The sequence below is a fragment of the Thunnus albacares genome, chromosome 11, assembly GCF_914725855.1.
Source record: "Thunnus albacares chromosome 11, fThuAlb1.1, whole genome shotgun sequence".
In the NCBI taxonomy this organism is placed as follows: domain Eukaryota; kingdom Metazoa; phylum Chordata; class Actinopteri; order Scombriformes; family Scombridae; genus Thunnus; species Thunnus albacares.
In genome coordinates, this window is record NC_058116.1 from 18458300 (window position 1) to 18479223 (window position 20924).

Consider the following 20924-nt stretch of genomic DNA (forward strand, 5'->3'; position numbering starts at 1 on the left):
AGTTTAAAAAAAAAAGAGGGAAGTCCCTAATGCTGTCTGTCATATCATTCACCCTTACATTTATCTGCTTTGTCTTTCAGTATGAGCTTAAATGCTTATGGAAAAATAACACTCTTGATTTATCCTAACCACTTTTTCCCTATTTTCTAATTTTGTGTGTGTGTGTGTGAGAGAGAGAGAGACTTTTTGGAGAGATGCACTATTCAATGTTCTAGAGTTAGTTTAATTCAACGTTTCTCATTCCTGGTCCTGAGAACCCTCTGCCCTGCATGTTTTATATGTTTCCCTGCTCCAACAAACCTGATTCAAATGATCAGCTCACCATCAACCTCTGCAGAAGCCTGACAACAACCCATTCTCACCTGAGCTCACTCACTCCTAATCATGTTCTGCTCTATATATCCCGCCCATTTCTTTTCTTCTTGCTGGCGGCAACACTAACCACATGTGAATGCCCTCTGTACCTGTGTTTCAGAGACACACCTACAGTTGTAAGTTACTAAAGTGAGTTTATTACTTTCTTCATATATTGTTGTAGTTTACTGGTTATGCAGATTCATGTAGATTGAATGTGATCAAATGCCTGACCAGTATATTTTGGTAAAGGCTACAGTGGTCACCTTGCCTGTTTTCTTGAGCCTACAGCTTGTTAGTATTGTGTGCAAGTGTGCAGTGTGCATGATTCATTCTCTGCAGTTCTTCATTAAGGAGATGCAATATCTAGAATCCTTATGACCTAATTTAGAATATTTAGCGTTTTTCACTGAGTAATTGTTTAATGTAATGTTTCACCATAATGTAGTACTAATTTTATCAGTGGCAGGCCTACCACTCACCCCCATGGAGTACTAATATTCACTGTTTTGTTAGATACCTAATCATGTGATGCCATATATTGGTTAACTGCATATTGTAATTCTTGCATTTCTCTGTTTTTATCATTTACAGAAAACCTTACAGAAAACCATACAGAAAACCACAAGCCTCATCTCCTGTTGCTCTACATGTGTATGGTGGCAATAAATGGCTTAAATGGAAATATCAGTTGTCCCTTCTACTTTATCAGTGTACCATGGTGATGCTCAAACTCCTGTGAACCAATCCTAGAGAGAGACTATACAACGTGCAAAGCATAAATGAGTAGTTATGTATGCATGCAAAATGTCCAACTGCAAACATATAGATGTATATAAATATAACAATTGCACACACACACTCATCTGCACCCTCACATGATGGCAAAAAAAGATGTGCTGAGTAAAAGTCTACAAAGTTCTTTATTTTTGATCATCAAATGTAAAATACATGCTTTAATGATAAAGAGAATGCTGATCAGTAACAAATGTGTTTAAGGATTCACAATTTTCAAGTGTCTTAAAACAAGTCAGGCCCCAATATGAACATTGAAAGATGTTTTGGTGGTTCTAATCATTCCTGTTGTTCATACTGACCATTAAAGCTCTCTAATGCATTTTCAATTAAAATTATGGGGGACAAAATTCAGTCCTTCTTTTGTGCAAAATGTATTCAAATTTATCTGAAGCTTATATAAGGCTTCAGGCAGCTAAATTAGTCAAATTAAGTAGATATCTTCCAAAGTTACAGATCCTGAGTAACCCCAAACGATGTTACCCTATTGAGCTGCAGTGCAGAAGAAGGATAACAAAAAGAGGGAAATTGCATAAAAAAGGTGGTAACTTTAGAAGATATCCACTTGATTTGACTAATTAGGGCAGCTGAAGACTAATATTAGCCTAAGATAAACATTTGAATATATGTTTGCACAGAACGAGGACGGTGCCCTTTGTCCCCCATCACTTACATTGAGAGTGCTTTTGGAAGGGATATTTTAATGGCTGTTATTTACATGAAAAATGAGTACAGAAATGAAAACCTGCCTCAATGATCATATGGGGACCTGACTATTGTTTTAAGACAGAAAAACTGGGAACCTATCCTTTTAAAATGACAAAAATTACATCAAATAACATGGTATAATGCAGTGTTACAGTAGAATGAACTTAGAATACACTGAGAAATATCATATTGACAACCACTGAAATGAAGAAGATTTAAAACAAACAATGAATGTCGAAGCCAGTTTTCTGCTATTCTCTTGTACAGCTTTTCAACAGCTCTCTTATGATCACAGAGCTGTGATTCATACATAACTGGGATTCTATTGTTGCTGCAGGCCAATGTCTGAGTATGAACTACACAAACACTAGTCAGTGAGTTAGTCAGTTATTTTCTCGCTCTTCTGCTCTCACACAGTCACAGCTGAATGGCATATAGAAACTGACATAGGAGCCCTTTCATAACTTACATTCCACATGTGAGAGGATAGTGGGGGGAGGTGCACAAAGAGAGGGTTTGGCCTAAGTTTCTGAGTCTGATACTGCACAAAGAAAATATCTCTTCAGGTCCAAAACAAGATATGTTTGACAACAAGTTTTGTTGTTGTTATTTGTTTTTTACTTTGTATGCAAATACAATGTTTTAACACAGTACTGTAAGTAATAAGTAAAACACGTTTTTGGGCTATAACTGAGCCCATAGTCTTAAACTAAGATTATGGGTTAAATCTGTATTGTGAATGAGTGTCACAGTATGCAGCATATACTTTAAGTTCACCTATATGTGCAATTTATTATAAGGCATGACTGCAGAGCAGTGGCACAAAATAAATAAATTCTGTCTGTTTTGATAGTAAATATAGGGATTATTAAAATGTGTTATTCTCTGAACTCATTCATAATTTGTTGGTTTCATCATATATTTCATACATTTCTGTCTGTCTACTCCCCAAAAAAAATAAGAAACAAAAATGTGCCTCCTAATCAGGAATATATTAATCAGTAATATATATATATATATATGTGTGATTTAAACTCAGGTCAGTATTCCTCTCCTTCATCCTCCTCCCCCATGTTGTCAGTACCCACCTCTTCATAATCCTTTTCCAGGGCAGCCATATCTTCCCTTGCTTCTGCAAACTCTCCCTCCTCCATTCCCTCCCCGACATACCAGTGGACAAAGGCCCTCTTGGCATACATGAGGTCAAACTTGTGGTCCAGACGAGCCCAGGCCTCAGCGATGGCTGTGGTGTTGCTCAACATGCACACAGCCCTCTGCACCTTGGCCAGGTCTCCTCCAGGAACCACCGTGGGAGGCTGGTAGTTGATGCCCACCTTGAAACCTGTGGGGCACCAGTCCACAAACTGGATTGTGCGTTTGGTCTTGATGGCTGCAATAGCAGAGTTGACATCTTTGGGCACCACATCACCACGATACAGCAGACAGCAGGCCATGTATTTACCATGACGTGGATCACACTTCACCATCTGATTAGCTGGCTCAAAGCAGGTGTTGGTGATGTCAGCAACAGACAGTTGCTCATGGTAGGCTTTCTCAGCAGAGATGACCGGGGCATAGGTGGCCAGAGGGAAGTGGATACGAGGGTAGGGCACCAAGTTGGTCTGGAACTCTGTCAGGTCAACATTCAGGGCTCCATCAAAGCGAAGTGAAGCTGTGATTGAAGACACAATCTGGCCGATGAGCCTGTTCAGGTTGGTGTAGGTTGGCCTTTCGATGTCAAGGTTTCTGCGGCAGATGTCGTAGATGGCTTCATTGTCCACCATGAAGGCGCAGTCAGAGTGCTCCAGGGTGGTGTGGGTGGTCAGGATGGAGTTGTAGGGCTCCACTACAGCTGTGGAAACCTGAGGGGCTGGGTAGATGGCAAATTCAAGCTTTGATTTCTTCCCATAATCAACAGAGAGTCTCTCCATCAGTAGGGAGGTGAAACCAGAGCCAGTGCCTCCCCCAAAGGAGTGGAAGATGAGGAATCCCTGCAGGCCAGTGCACTGATCAGCCTGAAAATTTAATAGTTCAGTAATGTTCAATTCATTATTTATTCAAGCAAAAAACAAATTTAACATACTACAAACATACACTAAGTGCTCTCAGATAGTCTCACCAGTTTACGAATCCTGTCCAGAACCAGATCAATGATCTCCTTGCCGATGGTGTAGTGTCCACGGGCGTAGTTGTTGGCAGCATCCTCCTTTCCTGTAATCAGCTGCTCAGGGTGGAAGAGCTGCCGGTAGGTTCCTGTACGCACCTCATCTGGACAACAAAACAACAATTTTGGATTTACTGATTGAGGTCTCCTTAAACTGACTTGTATTGCACTGCTCTCACAATGACACAATAGATCTTTGTTCTGGAAATAAAAAGATGACTATCATCTGCATAAATGTTTATATTTTGTATAATGTAAAGATTGGAATGTGGCGTGATAATAATGCCATTCTCAGAATTTGAAATACTTTAGCATTTATTGTAGAGACCTGAATGTGAAATTGTGGTAATGGTTACACTTCAACAAAGTTTCATATCGGAATAAATATAAATGTTAACTGAACTGATGTAAAATTCAACATCCATCCCAAAGCATATTCTCTAAAGATACATATAGCTTTGCTAGTAATAAAAATACATTACATTTTAGAAAATATTCAGTCTAATGTTTCATCAGGTGTTTAACTGGCACGGACCAATGACAGTGGGTTCCAGGTCGACAAAGATGGCTCTTGGAACATGCTTTCCTGCCCCTGTCTCACTGAAGAAGGTGCTGAAGGAGTCATCTCCTCCCCCAATAGTCTTGTCAGAAGGCATCTGTCCATCTGGCTGGATACCATGTTCCAGGCAGTACAGCTCCCAACATGCATTGCCAATTTGAGCCCCAGCTTGGCCCACATGAATAGAGATACATTCACGCTGCAGGGAGTGAGAAACACAATTCAATTGGCATCTGGTTACTCTCTAGATTACTGCTACAAAAATTTTAAAACCAGTTGTTATATTGTGTCAGTCATTGATGTAGACAAAAAAACTGATTAAAAATCTGAATCACGTAAGTCATACATTAAAATCAACCTATTTTTGACCAAAAGCAGTATATCTCACAATTGTTTATAAATACAGTTGTATGCACCCAAGTTTCACTCGAGTAAACCATATCTTACCATTGTTAATCTCTCTTCTCCAATGTTCAGGTATCGGTAAGAAGATGTGGTGCAGCCGTGTCACTCTGCTCTTATATACCTGCAGCTTAAGGTGAACAGTGATTTGATCTGAACTGTAATCAGAGAACCTACTGATGAGACCATGATAAGCTCATCCGCTCAACAGACATACACACAATGCAGAAGGAGGTCACCACCCTTTTCATTGTGTGAGTCTGTGTGTCCGGTGTGTGTGCGCACCTCATATTTCAGAAAGCGGAAGCAGAACCTTGGATGAGGGGAAGATAACTTATATGTATTTCACGATTATTGACTTATTTATGTCATTGTCATCAGACTTTCAATTAGGATGTATTTTATGAACAAATATATGAATTTGAACACATTTGCTTCCCCTTTCATAATTAGATTGCTTTCTGTAAGTAGACTAGTTTTTGTCGTCACACAAAATACATGCTAAAAACTATCAGATAAGACTGAGATAAATGTATATTTATGGAAATTTGGCATCCCTAAACACTCAACAGCTGTTCTGAATCATCCTGGCACCTTTAACAAAACTAAAATGTATGTGTAATTTAAGAAATACATCATGCATGGCACTTTCCCACACTCTCAGCTTGAAATGAACTGTCAGTCTTTTTTAAAGCAATTCAATATTTATGAGACCTGCTCCTCATTCCCTGTTGGTTCTTAAACCCCTTGGGAAAGCAGAGAAACTGAATACATGTGAATCGCCTCAAGCAGTGTCTAAATGGTTGTAAACAGCAACTGCCTGCGAGTGTGGTTTCATTATATGAAACATAAAAATCAAATATGGAAATAGTCCATAAATAAGCCAAATAAAGCCTAAAATCATGGTTACTAAAGTCTACCTGAATGCCATTCTCATTCTATTCATATTTCCAGAAAGTTGTTCATATCAAAAGAGTTATATAATCGTCTTCACATGAGTTTCAGTTGGATAGCAGAGTAGCTGCCTGTTTCCGTTGGCAAGCGTAAGGTAAACTGTTGATACAATGCCATGGCTCAAAGGCCGAAGGCGCAGCTCTACCATTGAAAACAAACCACTCTCATGACCAGCAGGCATTTGCTGTAATATTAGAGTTCAAAACATGTGGGAATTGCTCATGGCTCAATATAATCTATTTTGTGATAAAACATTGAGGAAATCTGTACTACCCTCCTCTTTGAAAGCATGTTATTTTCACCAAAAAAGGTGGATGTTAAATCAAATCAAATTTGCAAATTAGACTAATTTAGGACAAAGCTGAACCTCTCTCATTATCTTAGAAATAAACCTGGGTAACTTTGAGCCAGGAGGAGTGATACCACAACATCAACTGCACCATTAATCATTTTAATGTCTCTCCTGAGGCTGTGAGACTCATCAGTGACAACTATGACGATATATGTTCCTATCATACACTTTTAACACAAACAGCTCATCAAGGACTATGGAGCGAATGCTATTTGTAAGCCATGCAATGTTAAATGAAAACATTTTGGTGACATGTTGGTGCTTAATATACTTGCAGTGTGTTTTATTACCTTGTAGAGAAGAAGGCGTTGATTTACTTTTTGTACTGCTCTACACAAAACATAGACAATGTGAACACTTTATACCAAATCTTTAGGTCTGGTTTATATTCTATGAGGTTATCGATTGATAGATATCACTGGGAAAGTACACACCTTGCTGTTGTCTTCCCTCATCTGACTCACTCTAGGTGTTTCCTGAGTTATAAAGCTATGACCCACTTCAATTGTTTGAGAGTATAGGTCCCTAATGCTCCACAATTAAGTCTTTAATGGGTCATAATAGTGCTAGCAAGAAAGAGAGAAAGAGAAAAAGGGAGATGGAGAGATAATTTGCACAATGTTTAGCCTACTATTTATATATATATATGGTAAAAACTCACCAAAACATCTGCACTTTATTAAGCAATGCAGATAAGTAGTATATTGCATTACAAATTAGAGACTAACAGTCCCAGTTTACAAAGAGAGCAGGGCAGTAGCAGGGTGACATAAATACAAAAATACTTTGCAGGATCGACTGTGGTGGTGAGAAAATAGACTTCTTCTAAGATGTCACATGACAGTTTGTCACACTCATGGATGTATTGGTCAAACTATGTTTTTCACTCAGTGACTCATAATGTAGCAACTACGACCTCTAGCTTTCAAAAGGTTACAGTGCCAGCATATGCAGTGGCATGTAGGGCTCCATGTGGTGTTCTGGGTTGCTTTGCAGGATGTAAAGTCCCGCCCAACAAGAAACTGACTGCATAGGCGTGATCCATAGCCGTACCCTTGCGGTATGCGGCCCTCTGACTGTGCGCAGTAGTGTTTTCTCTGCTGACCCCGCCCGCGAGTTCCCCCTCGGCCCATAGACTTTACATTGTGGTGACGTCACAGATTTTAAAATAGCTTTTCTCGGCTCGTGGAAAGTTATACAAATATAAAACCTCCATGGATCAAAAATTCATAATAGAAAAAGTCGTAACTGACCTTCGTTGCAGTTGGAGGTGTCCTGTCAACAGTTTTACAGGCGTCGCTTTTACAATGGTGGTCAATGGGGAAAATGCTTTTTGGGCCGCAGAGGGATTTTTCGCTGCAATACCGCGAGTGACCACTGGGAAAAAACTGGCTGCAGGGCTGAGCAGAGGAGCTCTATCCAGCTCATACATCCAGTAGGCATCGTTCTGTCCTTTCTGTTGGTCTCGTGTTGTTTTCAAATACAAGTGGTCAACCTAGTTAACGAGCTAGTTGCTAAAGATGGAAAACCTCAATAGAAAGTTGAATTGCACAAAAAGAAACGCAGCTACATCTGGCAATGCAAGACTACGATGACATCCATAAGTAAAATGAGCAATACTACATTGTAAAAATGCTCTAAAGTATCAACAGTAAAAGTGCTCAATGCAGAATAATGGTCCTTGTGAATGTTATTCTATAGTTTTACATGAGTATGATGTATTAAGGTGTATTAGCATACTTTGTTGAGATGGTGCTGCTATTTTATAAGTTTGTGTTTTCTATGCAAGATCTCAGTTTGTCATGGTTCTTCTATGGGTGTCAAATAAATGTAGTGGGGTAAAAACTACAGTATTTCCCTCTGCATTGTAGTGTAGTATGAGTAGAAAGAGGCATAAAATGGAAATACGGAGGCAAAGAGAAAGTGATAGAAAGATGTGTCTGGAAATGTTTCTTATCAGGCAAAAATACCCTTTAAACACTGCAACACAACATTGCCTGTGTGTACTGAACATTTACTGGTATAGTAATTGGTAGCAGCCTACTTAAGAGCTGGTTAAACTGCACCTGTCAATCCCTATAGGCTATATTTCATTCATTCACGATTCCCAGGTTCAGGATTAAAGTGCTATAGAGGACAGGCCTCGCTCAGTAGCTGCCTCCTGCCATACATTTTTTCCCCGTTTTGAAGCCTCGGTAGGAGTTTTCTGTGTGCATATCTATTTTTATTTTATTCGCATGTACTTTGGATCTACTATATTGCGTTAGTGGCACAAAATTAGCGTGGTAATGTACATTTTTATCAGAGTCAACTGATCAATAAACCAAACATCTCTGAAAGAAAGAGTGTCCTCATCCTGCAGTAAGATCAGAGTCTATTCTAATAGGATCGTGTAATATGAAGTGACCTGCGCGCTCCCAGTGCGCGTTCTCGTCAGAGACAGGTGGGAGTGGTTTGCAGTGGAATATAGCGTGACAGGTCCTCGCCCACCTGGCATTACTTACTCACCCGGACCACATTGACGGCCGCTGTGAGAGGCACGACGTAAAATAAAGCCAACTGCCTCTTATTTTTTTCTTTCAAAGGAAAATCTACTTAGAAGGCACAATGGTAAGCATATTTTTAGCTTTTCTTTCAGAGAAATCTCCACACCAAAGTTTTATATTTTTGTTTGTCTTCCCACAACTGAGTGATATCTTCAGCTGTTTCAGTTTTACATATGTCATTAAACCTCCAGTATTTAAATGTGCTTGGAAAAATGTGTCATGATACACGGTGAGATGCAGCAACTCTCAGCTGCCCCTTCTGTGTCCTCCTGTAGCAGGACCCCTTGGGTCAGAAATAGATCTTTCACTCAATGACTGGCAGAAAAGCTGAGCTACATTTGGCTGCCAGCCTGACTGAGCAGGTGGAGATGATTAATCTATATTTTCAGCACATCAGGAGAAAAGGATAACAAACAGCAAATCTAACAACAATGAATAAGCTAAAATTTTTAACATTTGATATATTATTTAAAGAGCACTGCTTGATTGTCTCATAGCATTTAATAAGTTATAATGCCTTATTTTTCAGACTACTAGGTGTTTAGGTGTATGGTATAGCCACATAGTATGTGTCAGTTAGGAATTTAGGTGTGTCTCATAAAGCATGTCAGCTCAGATTGAGACAAAGCAAGTAGCCTGTTTCTGCAGGGCAGGAAATATTTTTTCCCCTCAAATTCAAACAGCCATGGTACAGTTGTAACAGCAACATACTAGCCTATATTTCAAATGATGCTAATGCAGACTATGAGTCACTATTGGTCCAGACTTCAACTTCAACAACAATTTGAAAGTTGCTTCCATACAGTAGAAAGCAAAAGCACTTGTTTTTCATTGTAAAATTGGAAACAGGGATCAACTTGTATTCCCTGTGAATTACATTAATACTGGTGAAGTTGAATTTAATAACTGTTAGATATATGCCATGGTTAGTCTTACGTGCCAGCGTCAGGAATTCCACTAACACACACATACACACACACACGCACACAACCTTGTCTTCTGTTTGCATTGTGTAGTATAAACACAGCTTTCTACCATTGTCAGTAATGCTTATAAAAACCAATGGGTTTCATTGTGTGCTGAATACACAGCTGCAGTACTCCCGCCCTGATCAAATAGTCCTGACTCATAAAAGTTAGTTCCTGTATTGTTAATGTTTAACGTATTTTTGAATTACATTTAAATTGTATAACTGTACTAAAGAGCTACACTAAATGTATGGTATAGAACTGTACATCAGGGAAAGGGTTTTAAAAAATCTAAATAGACCAAGGATCTTCAGTGAATTTATATGGCTTTCCTACTCCCTGTGCAAGATATTTTCATAAGTGGCTTAATGAATGCTTGGGCAATGAGCTGCATGACAAGTTTAACTTCAGCATAACACATCAGAAAGCATCATGGGAGCACCAAATTCAGCCTTACCTTGTGAGGCAGAAATGTAATCATCAAATGTCATGATAGTCAGTCGATTTTTTTTATTGTGTGCAGGTGTAGATTTTGGTTGAGGGGTCGTCATAGTCTTACATTGCCTGATGTAGCTGCATTTCTTTTTGTGCAATTCAACTTTCTGTTGAGGTTTTCCATCTTTAGCAAGTAGCTCACTAACTAGGTTTTCCGGAAGGGAGGACAGAAAGATGTCTGATGCAATAGTCAGGCAGTGAAGGTTTGTCATGATTATTGGCGAAAATCAGTGGTGTTCATCTTGATCTATGATTACCCGCATTCAGTTGTATGACATTCTGGGCATTTTGCTTACAAAGTTAAAACTGAACTAAGGTGCTAGAGGAAAAGTCATTTATTGAGCAAAATGGGCAGATATTCCTTTGGGAGCATAGAAGTGATAAGTAAATGTTAGTGAGATTAAAAATATGAAAAATCATCCTAATCCAGCTGGTAGATTTAAAAAAAAAATGTTGACACTTTGACCTGTAGGTGGAAGTTTTTAGTCTGTTGGTGTTGAGACACAGATGATCAGGCTCTCCAAAATCATGAATCATCCTCAAGGACTCATAAATATTCATACTAAATTTTATGCCAGTCTGGCCTAGACCAAAGTGTCGGACAGAACAAGTGAACCTCATTGTACGGCAAAAAAACAAAACAAAACAAAAACCCCCAACTAAGTAATGCAATAAACATTCAAACGACACAACAACAAACAAAGGAAATGAACACAAACACTTAATATTTCTGCTCGATGCATGGTTGTCCTTGGCCAACATATAATAAACTAAATACATGGTAGTTCTCGTCTTGACATGTTTCAGCTGAATCATTATCTGCCCTAATTATCTTGTTTTTATGGTACATTATGTCTATTGTACTGAATGTACTGTGAATATTGGGGTATTAAAGGATCTCTGCTCCCATGTCTGCTGACCTGAAAAAGCTTTTAACAAATGATTGCTCATTTTTTTCTCTCTCCATTTCATTCATTTTCTCTCTCGCACTGTGACAGGATCTAGAAAATGTATTTCTGCTGAGAGTTTTCAACCTGGCAGAGACCACTATTTTGGGGACTGCCAGTCAGTGTTGACTGAAACAGTCAGTCACTTTACAGCTAGGTGTCAGGTTAGCATGAGCAACCTAAAATAGTTGCTGCATAGAGCTCTGCTAACCTAGAAAACCAGGCCAGTGGAAGGGGGGGTCACATTAGCTGTGGTCATTAAAGAGAAGCTGTCTCGTCTGCCCTTACTATGGCTCTGGGAACTGCTGGTAATTAAGTGTTGAAAACATCAAAATTCTTGTTCAACATGGATTTAGTGAGATTTAACAAACTTTAAAATAATTAAGCATAATTCTTTAAACCCCTCCCCCATACAGCCCCCTCACCCACCAGCACATTCACTTGTCAGTCTGATCATTGAGAAGGGGAAAGTTGAGGTAACGATGAAAATAGCAGCCTGTCACAAAGCAAGGTGGATTTACAGTATGTGAAAGGTTGTCATAGTTGTATGGAGTGGAATTAAGTGATATGCTTACTATTTTAAATTCATGACCCAAACATACACATGTTAGTCTAGGTTCGAAGTGTTAAGTTAGATAATCACTGTGTTGATCAACCAGAAATTGATAGCAATTTTGATAATCAATGTTGCTATTGATCTTTGCCAGTCATATCTTTTCAAATGTTGCAAAAATATACTAATCAGACAAAAATGACTGGTTTAGATAATCAAACAAATAAAGAAAAAAACAAAGTATGCCATTGCATGATTAAAAAAAGTTTTATTGTTTAAAAAAAAAAACTAACTTACGGCAAAACTGTTGCCGTAAGTTAGTCAGTTATTCTTGTTGATTTGTAATATGCTCACAATGGTCCAGTACTACCAGAGATGTTAAAAGGGATAGCTACCACAATATAAAAGGTGTGGTAAAATCTCTGAGACAAATTTGTATCACCTCACAGCATTTACAATATATAAGCCAGCCCTACTCTGAGTCCCAATCAGTACTCACTAAATTCAGTAAATCAAAGCAGTCTTTTGTGCTGTGCAGTATCCAAGTACGAGAAAAATGGATTGACGTTACCGTATTTAGATTGTTTTTCTCAAATTCAGTTTAGATTTAATTGTTACACAAGCATCACGTTTACAGATTGTCTGTCTGACTTAAGCATATTGTCTTGTTTAACATAAGGACAACATGAAGGCTGTATAAAGTCTTTTCAAACTTTACATGTCATCTTTTGACTCACACAGTCTGCTTTGTATAGCCAAATAGTAATTTAGTGTATCTTTAGGCAAATACTTAAGGGGAATGCAAATGCAGTGGTAAATGTTAAGTGGAATAAAGTCCTGAAACTCATGTAGATGGCTGTTTTTCAAGATATTTTTGGCTTCAGGTATAAACACAACACAGTGTGCAGTGTTTAAGTATTGTGAGTTGGTCATGCCACTAGTGGCTCCATTTTGTTTGTCCTCATAGTATAAATGTGAAATTATCTGAAGTCCACCTCCATTTTAGTTCATGAGCCTTGCTCAAACACACAGTCACATGAGATCCAGTGACAGCTGCAGCAAATCTGTTTTGCTTGTTATTTCACCTTCAACATTCTTTCCCCTATATATCTCTTTGCTTCCACCTAGTGGCAGACATTCTAAATTATTCCTGTGGATTCCTTCAACTGTGTAGCTTTTATGTGTAAAATCTGATCATAAATGTGTTTGAATTTTAACATTCATAATAAACAGCAAAGCAAAAGTCACCATCCTTAATGTAAAGCTGTCTTAAATCACTGGAAGAGAGCAATACAAAGTTGCTAATAATATTCAATCCTTTCCCTGTTTTCCCACTTTCTTTTGTCTCCTCTGCATATCCCCCCTATCCTTTACCACCCTTTCACCTTCTATCCTGCTCCTCTTCCTTCCTCATTCTGCGTTTATCCCCCCCTCTCTCTCTCCAAGCGTGAATGCATCTCTGTCCACGTAGGCCAGGCTGGTGTCCAGATGGGGAACACCTGCTGGGAGCTCTACTGTCTGGAGCACGGCATCCAGCCGGACGGCCAGATGCCCAGCCACAAACCTGTAGGAGGCCACGATGACTCCTTCACCACCTTCTTCAGTGAGACTGGGGCTGGGAAGTATGTTCCCAGAGCAATCTTTGTTGACCTGGAACCCACGGTTATTGGTCAGTACTAACAGGAAGGTTATGGAATGAAGCATGCTGTGTTTTTAGGTATCAGGAATGACATGTCATGTATTGCCATTGCAAAATAGAGATTCCATGTGAAAATTGAGAGAATTTTTGTCATCCATCCATCCTAATCATCCATCCATCATTCTACAAGGTTTTGTAATGAACCTGAGATGATTCTAATATATAAATGCCCTTTCTATTAATAGCACTTCTTAAAATAGATGAATTAGTTTTCTGAACTATTGCTTTTGTCTTGTAATTTTCCAGATGAGGTGCGCACAGGAACATACCGCCAGCTCTTCCACCCTGAGCAGCTGATCTCAGGAAAGGAAGATGCAGCCAACAACTATGCCCGTGGACACTACACTATCGGCAAGGAGATCATTGACTCTGTCCTTGACAGGATCCGCAAACTGGTAAGGCACCATAGGGGTTATTATTATGTTTTCATTCCCTTTGAGACAGGCTTTGCCCTCTAACTCCATAGGGCTCCATAGGTATTGAAGAATACTGGATTGCAATCGACATTATGTGCAAAATATTGATTCCTTTTTCCTTTTTTGATCATGTATCATCAATGAAAGAACTTTAGCATGAAAATAAACTATACCAAGCAATAGCTTTCTTAGTGTGGTTTTCATCAGTCTTTTTTTGCTCTATCTGTAGGCTGATCAGTGCACTGGTCTCCAAGGCTTCTTGGTCTTCCACTCCTTTGGTGGAGGCACTGGCTCTGGTTTCACCTCCCTGCTGATGGAAAGACTCTCAGTTGACTTTGGCAAAAAGTCTAAGCTTGAGTTTGCCATCTACCCAGCCCCACAGGTTTCCACAGCTGTAGTGGAGCCCTACAACTCCATTCTGACCACCCACACCACTCTGGAGCACTCTGACTGTGCCTTCATGGTGGACAATGAAGCCATCTACGACATCTGCCGCAGGAACCTCGATATTGAACGCCCATCTTACACCAACCTGAACAGGCTTATCAGCCAGATTGTGTCTTCAATCACAGCTTCTCTTCGCTTTGACGGAGCCCTGAATGTTGACCTGACAGAGTTCCAGACCAACTTGGTGCCCTACCCTCGTATCCACTTCCCTCTGGCCACCTATGCCCCAGTCATCTCTGCTGAGAAAGCCTACCATGAGCAACTGTCTGTTGCAGAGATTACAAATGCCTGCTTTGAGCCAGCTAATCAGATGGTGAAGTGTGATCCTCGTCATGGTAAATACATGGCCTGCTGTCTGCTGTATCGTGGTGATGTGGTGCCCAAAGATGTTAATGTGGCCATTGCTGCCATCAAGACCAAGCGCACCATCCAGTTTGTGGACTGGTGTCCCACAGGCTTCAAGGTGGGCATCAACTACCAGCCTCCCACGGTGGTTCCTGGAGGAGACCTGGCCAAGGTGCAGAGGGCTGTGTGCATGTTGAGCAACACCACAGCCATTGCTGAGGCCTGGGCTCGTCTGGACCACAAGTTTGACCTCATGTATGCCAAGAGGGCCTTTGTCCACTGGTATGTCGGGGAGGGAATGGAGGAGGGAGAGTTCTCAGAGGCCAGAGAAGATATGGCTGCCCTGGAGAAAGATTATGAAGAGGTGGGGATTGACTCATTTGAAGAGGATGAGGAAGGAGAGGAATATTAGACAGGCCACTTATTTCCAGGGACAAAATAACTCTATTTATGAAATAGAAAATATTTAAGAAGTGGAACATATTTTGCTTGTTGGTTGCAAAGTTAGCAATATTTTTGTTGTTTTTATTTACCTAAAAATCTACCTTCAGCCTAAAGGTCTGAAGTTATTTCTTTGTTGTGCCATCAAAATTCTTACTTTTGACATTATGTCAATGTGTACTTGTTTATTACATTCAGTTTTATCAAAAAGATGAAACATTGTGCAATGGCCTGGTTTTTCTAAGTCTGAACTCTGTTGTTGCTCAATAAATCTTACCCTGAAAGATATTGCCTTGTGTTTATTTTTTTTGACTCAAAGCACTCACCAAGACTCAAAAAATCCTGTTTCTATGAGGCATGAAACTTTTTTTTTAGATGTAACTTGTGCCACGATCAGCTTATTTCTATTCTATTTTAGATCTACTAAAATACAATTTTTGCTGTGTCACTGCTTTACCAAACTCTGCGGGGATGTTCAATATCTGTAGTTTTATAGCACAGCCACTAGAGTCCAGTCCAGTCCAGCTTGTGAAGCCACTTTTACTTCAGTATCTCCCCTGAGAAGGAACTGATGGGCTGTTAAAACATGAAGAAATTTGCAGTCTGTCTCTCTCTCACAGACACACCACTCATACAAACAAGTCTGTCTTTGATCTTTGGTCAATGTTCTGTTGTACTATAAAACACCAAGCATGCTAAAATTTCATTATGAACACAGACAATATAAAGGTATGTACAAATATATAAAATGTATATAGGCTTTGTACATTACTATTACTACTTGTGATTACAAACAGTCTATCTTTCTAACAGAAGAACTCTGCCATAGTGGAGTCACTTTTACTGCTGACACTTATGACACTCAGACCCATGTGACGCTAAACACTGCCCTGAACAGGATTAGGGCAAATACTGTAGACAAATCAAAATCAGAATCATCTTTATGATGTATGGTTACGCATACAAGGTATTCAACTCTGGTTCAGTGGCTCTCTGTCTTTAAATGACATATTACTTTATATACCTATAGTAGGTGATTATGTACAGTGTATACAGCCTGTTCAAATATACAGTAATGAGTGATATACTTGGTCTTATGACTTTGTCCGTACTTTAAGGCACTATGACAACACATTCTATCACATCTTGGTGTAACTTTGCTGAAATTCCAGAACAGCTCATTTTTTCACTTCAGTCCATATTCTAACCAAGTGGGTAGCTCCCATGGAAGTATTATAAGAGCTCTTATTCTTATAATTACAATTATAGTCATAATTACAATTATAATTATAATCTAACTACCTCTAATATTATAAGGGCTCTTATAATACACCCATGGTAGCTCCGGTTCTGAAAAGTGAAGCCAATATGGAAGTGACTTTAACCTGCATTCTCTTTAATAGCCAGCAGGGGACGACTCCACTGGCTCCAAAAAGAACACCGATTGTAAGGAAGTCTATATGAAAATGACCCTATTTCTCACTTGATTTATTACCTCAGTAAACAGTTTCCTAATGAGTTTATGATCTCAGTCGCTAGTTTCAAGACTGCTCAAATTATATCATAATGTTCATTTTGTAAATTATGGTCCCATTTAATTTAAATTTGATGATAAAGCAGGTTATGCTTTAGGGCGTGGCTACGTTGTGCTTGACAAGTCGCTACCATGGCGACATTGGTTAGATAACGTAACCATGGCGTAACCTAAAAAGTCTTGTTTAACGTCTGGTTGAACTGAAAGATGCTCAGAGGAATCAGATGTTCAGTTTTTCCGGTAAGTACATTTAGTTTGAATGGTTTTAAGCCTGTTTTTTTGCTAGTGAAAATTAGAAGTAGAATCCGCCCTCTCGTCCAAATCATGGACGTATAAAGAGAGTTCTCTTTATCATCCATGGTTCAAATGTGGTCACTTCTGGCTCCAAAAATCCAAGATGGCTACGGCCAAAATGCAAACTCGAGGCTTCAAAACGTGGACGGGAACCAATGGATGACGTCACGGTGGCTACGTCCATTTTCTTAAAAAACAGACTGTCAACATAACGCCGGTTACCCAACAACTGAACCTGACAAAACACCGGCGCTAGCTTGCAATGGCAACACGCTGGGGGATATGCAGTGCAGGCAAGATTAGTCATGACTTCTCGGTTGCTTTACGGACCCTAACTCCCGAGGACCACGAGGTAACTTTTGACGATGTTTTTCAGCTGATGCACACACCCACCGAAACGTTGCAGAAAGTGGCAGCTGTGCAATACTGTGTCCTATACCTACCCCAAACGATAAATGCAGTTTCATACATTGTAAAAGGAAGAGTGAAAGTGTAGTCGATTCTCCTGACATCTGTTTCCTATAAGCGCTATCAACTCTTGCTTGGTTGCAACAACTTAATTGTGTTGTGCACCACAATCACAATACTTTTATTAGCATCATAGTACAGAGAGAACAGACGTGGTAGTAACTTATTAAGTGTGTGGGGTAATAAGTGAAATTATCTTTCAAGGCTTATTGTTTGCTTGTGTGTTTGTTGACTAATTTCTGTTCACATTGTCATTTAGCCTACATATAAATGTTGGTAAATATTTACTCATATTCTCATATTATTTTGGACAGTTGCCAAAATATGCAATATAGCTTAATATTATTGGGCAGATGTTACACTGATTTCCTACATTGTGTTCGTCTCGTATTGCGTCAGAGTATTGTCATCTCTAGATCTGATAACACCAGAAAGACAATTAATGATGACATCATTGGCACGGAAATCACTGCAAATAACTACTGCATTTCTAAAAGTGTTCCCTCATCCTCAGATAGTGGCTGTTGCAGCAAGGGATCTGCAGCATGCTCAAGAATTTGCCAAAAAGCACAACATCCCTCGAGCATATGGAAGTTATGATGAGCTGGCACAAGATCCAGATATTGGTGGGTTCTTTCAGCATGTAGCATAATGTTTTTGGTCTAAATTGAATTAATAAGGTCTCAGCTGAAGCTGAATCTCAGCCAGGTCCAGGCATGTATTAAGTATTAAATGTATTAAAAATGCATTAAATAATGTTTCTAAACACTGAATATTAGTCTCTTATTCTCTCTCTAGATGTGGTTTACATTGGCACCATCCATCCTTACCACCTGAGTACTGGCAAGCTTTTTATGAAGTCCAAAAAGAATGTACTCATCGAGAAGCCCTTGGCCATGAATTCAAGGGAGGTGAAGGAGCTCATCACTGCAGCCCGAGACAACAGTGTCTTTCTCATGGAGGTAGTTTACAGCATAAATACAGCCATTTTTGACCAAAATCACACTCATCATTCACCATTCATCTGTCCAATCCATACCATGTCTTCCGTCCAGGCAATCTGGACACGTTTCTTCCCTGTATCCCTGGAAGTGAGGAGGCTGCTGGGCCAAGGTGAGGTGGGTGATGTTCAGATGGTAAGGGCTGATCTGGGGGCTCCTCTCACTCACATCCCCCGCCTGGCTGAGAGGGAGCTCGGTGGAGGGGCACTGCTGGACCTGGGCATCTACTGTTTGCAATTTGTCTTCATGGTCTTTAATGGTGAAAGGCCCGAGTCCATCCAAGCCACAGGACATCGCATAGACTCAGGTGATCGTCTAAAGGAAGTCAGTTTACCAAGCAAATATTGCTCTTGATTCTGTCAATGATCATTTTAGTTGATAAAGAGTTTTATTTCTTTGATAAACTCTTCTGCCCATCTTCTGCCCAGGTGTTGATGGAACTGCAGTTTTGGTCCTGAAGTTCTCAGGAAACAGACTAGCCATTTGCACTTGCTCCATCACTATGATGTCGACCTGTGATGCTGTTATCATTGGGACCAAAGGCACCATTAAGGTAACAGGAAATACACCATACCATAGGCTAAGATTGCTCAGTGCTCATGTTAGCATTGAGTTCCAAGTACAGTTAAACTCAAGTAAAGCTGAAGCTGAGGAACAACTGCTTATTTGATACACACCATGCCCCCTGTCACCTAGTCCTGTTGATTTATTACATCATTATTTGGAACAAGAGTGTGGTTTTATCACCAAAAAATTCACACAAAAACTAGTGTACATTTAGGCTTTATTTATCTGTGCAGCTGCTAAGCAGTTGGAAGCAAGAGCTCGTTGCTGTGGCTGTTTGTCCATAATAAATGCTCCTCAATGACAATACAGACTCACTCAACACCAGCAAATGAAGTAATACAAAATGTTAACTATTTACATGATCAATTGATTTCTTTATTTGAGAATCCTGCACCAGACAGCAACAGCAACCAAGATTGCCAGATGATAAATCATAATGTTCAGATACACAAACTCGAAAAGAGAACATTCACTTTATTTATTGAATGTTTTGAAATGTTAAAATTACATGACAAGTTACGTGACAATGATTTTCCAAATAAGGTACCCAACCATATGTGGTGCCCCACAACCTTGGAGGTGAATGGTAAAGAGACAGGTTTCCCCCTGCCCGAGGCTGGCATGCAGCTAAACTTCACCAACAGCACAGGTCTACGATACGAAGCTGAGGAGGTCCGTCGCTGTCTGCTGAAAGGTACAAGATACTCTAATGCTTAAAAAAGTAAAAGCTGTAGCACTTTGATCAGTCTGATCCTTATAAAAATGTATTTATCGACTTTTTCAGTGCTTTGTTATATCTAACTGTGAATTCATTAAAATTTTAAATTCCTGACAGTCACCAAAAGTCTCCAAACATATTTACTGTTTTAAAGAATGATATAAAGTAGAACAAGAAGAAGCAAATCCTCACAAGCTGGAACCACGTGTGTTTGTTATTTTTACTTGATAAACTTGAGCAGAAGATAAGCGATTCAGATTGTTAACATGTTTTACCAAAAAAAAAAACACCAAAAAAATGTACCTTCGGCGTCATGTCCATTGTGAAAGATATGATATGATCGGCCCCTTTGTTTAGTCTCACACTAATTATATAACAGAAAGACACACACCCAGATGCCATACAATTTTTTGTTGCAGATATGATATGATGCATTGTGAAATTGTCTTTTGTTTTAGTCTCTTTTCATTGGTTTTGATTGCTTGTTTCCTGGTAGGATTGAAGGAGAGTCCAGGGATGCTGTGGGCGCACTCCAACCTGTTAGCAGAAGTTATAGATGAGGCCAGAAGACAGCTGGGGGTGACATATGACCAGGACAATATTCAGTGATGTATTCTCAATGATGTGGTGTAATTTCATTTAGTCGGCTGTGACATGATTTTTAAACAGTGTACACAGTAATAATGGACTGAGTTAACAAGAGTGAAACTGAACAGGCCTTTTTCACAGAAGAAGACATTTAGACTTTTCATTGTAGGAAAAGCACAGGTGTTACTAGTAACAAGTATCTATTCAAGTGTCCCAGTAACAATGGCAACATGCACAATACCAGAAACGTGAAACTGAAGTAGATAAATGGCATTCAGCCATTATTAGTTTTTATTAATCATGCCAATGTTTTTCCTACTGTGACATATGAAACTGTCATCTGTGGGGAAAAAGCCTATTGAGATTATTTGTAATAGTAACCTTTTTCAGTTAAAGTTTGAATTTTCATCCATTCATTTTCAAGTATTTTGTACAAATTTAATCAAGTTTTCATCTGAGTTTATTTGCTTAAAGATCCCCTCCAGACATGTTTTAAGGTGTATATTAAATACTCTGAGTAATAATTTGTGTCTGATATGGTTCTTCCACAAAAAACAACCCTCCAATTATCTTGTTAAAATCCTTAAAATTACATCTCCTCCTTCTCCC

The 20924-nt window shown here is 39.4% G+C and overlaps 3 protein-coding genes and 1 long non-coding RNA gene across 7 annotated transcripts; 3 read left to right on the top strand and 1 right to left on the bottom strand.

Annotated features, from left to right (window-relative positions):
* The first annotated feature begins 51 nt into the window (after window positions 1–51).
* On the top strand, window positions 52–1039 carry LOC122991817. Its single transcript, XR_006405913.1, has 2 exons — window positions 52–504; window positions 949–1039. It is a non-coding gene; the product is annotated as an uncharacterized LOC122991817 (long non-coding RNA).
* A 219-nt stretch (window positions 1040–1258) lies between these two features.
* On the bottom strand, window positions 1259–5045 carry LOC122991815 (tubulin alpha chain-like). The gene is made up of 4 exons (XM_044365174.1): window positions 5028–5045; window positions 4557–4779; window positions 3977–4125; window positions 1259–3872 (listed from the first exon to the last, which is right to left on the bottom strand). Exons 1-4 carry the CDS (start codon window positions 5028–5030, stop codon window positions 2898–2900), a joined length of 1350 nt encoding a protein of 449 aa, XP_044221109.1. The 5' UTR covers window positions 5031–5045; the 3' UTR covers window positions 1259–2897.
* A 3724-nt stretch (window positions 5046–8769) lies between these two features.
* On the top strand, window positions 8770–15433 carry LOC122991814 (tubulin alpha chain-like). Its single transcript, XM_044365173.1, has 4 exons — window positions 8770–8898; window positions 13244–13466; window positions 13743–13891; window positions 14142–15433. The coding sequence occupies exons 1-4, from the start codon at window positions 8896–8898 to the stop codon at window positions 15114–15116; spliced, it is 1350 nt and encodes a 449-aa protein (XP_044221108.1). The 5' UTR covers window positions 8770–8895; the 3' UTR covers window positions 15117–15433.
* Window positions 15434–16876: 1443 nt separating this feature from the next.
* LOC122991819 (trans-1,2-dihydrobenzene-1,2-diol dehydrogenase-like) lies at window positions 16877–20839 on the top strand. Of its 4 annotated transcripts, XR_006405914.1 has the most exons (9): window positions 17135–17325; window positions 17956–18067; window positions 18240–18403; window positions 18497–18749; window positions 18871–18995; window positions 19394–19432; window positions 19553–19703; window positions 20224–20455; window positions 20496–20839. XR_006405914.1 is itself a non-coding variant. In XM_044365181.1 (8 exons), the coding sequence occupies exons 1-8, from the start codon at window positions 16887–16889 to the stop codon at window positions 20334–20336; spliced, it is 990 nt and encodes a 329-aa protein (XP_044221116.1). In that variant the 5' UTR covers window positions 16877–16886; the 3' UTR covers window positions 20337–20839. The 4 variants fall into 4 exon arrangements, 3 of the variants coding, with proteins under 3 accessions (XP_044221116.1, XP_044221114.1, XP_044221115.1); XM_044365181.1 differs by lacking the exon at window positions 17135–17325 and adding an exon at window positions 16877–16919 and having other exon boundaries at window positions 20224–20839; XM_044365179.1 differs by having other exon boundaries at window positions 17134–17325; window positions 20224–20839.
* Window positions 20840–20924: the final 85 nt, after the last annotated feature.

Excerpts from the sequence above, each read along its gene's own strand:
- LOC122991815 (XM_044365174.1), bottom strand. Across the intron at positions 4,126-4,556 it reads CCTGGAACCCACTGTCATTG|ATGAGGTGCGTACAGGAACC; the intron begins GTCCGTGCCAGT and ends TTTGTTGTCCAG. Across the intron at positions 3,873-3,976 it reads TGGACAGGATTCGTAAACTG|GCTGATCAGTGCACTGGCCT; the intron begins GTGAGACTATCT and ends TTAAATTTTCAG.
- LOC122991814 (XM_044365173.1), top strand. Across the intron at positions 13,467-13,742 it reads CCTGGAACCCACGGTTATTG|ATGAGGTGCGCACAGGAACA; the intron begins GTCAGTACTAAC and ends GTAATTTTCCAG. Across the intron at positions 13,892-14,141 it reads TTGACAGGATCCGCAAACTG|GCTGATCAGTGCACTGGTCT; the intron begins GTAAGGCACCAT and ends CTCTATCTGTAG.
- LOC122991819 (XM_044365179.1), top strand. The coding sequence starts at position 17,236 with ATGGCAACACGCTGGGGGATATGCAGTGCAGGCAAGATTAGTCATGAC. Across the intron at positions 17,326-17,955 it reads TAACTCCCGAGGACCACGAG|ATAGTGGCTGTTGCAGCAAG; the intron begins GTAACTTTTGAC and ends CCTCATCCTCAG. Across the intron at positions 19,433-19,552 it reads ACAGCAACCAAGATTGCCAG|GTACCCAACCATATGTGGTG; the intron begins ATGATAAATCAT and ends TTTCCAAATAAG.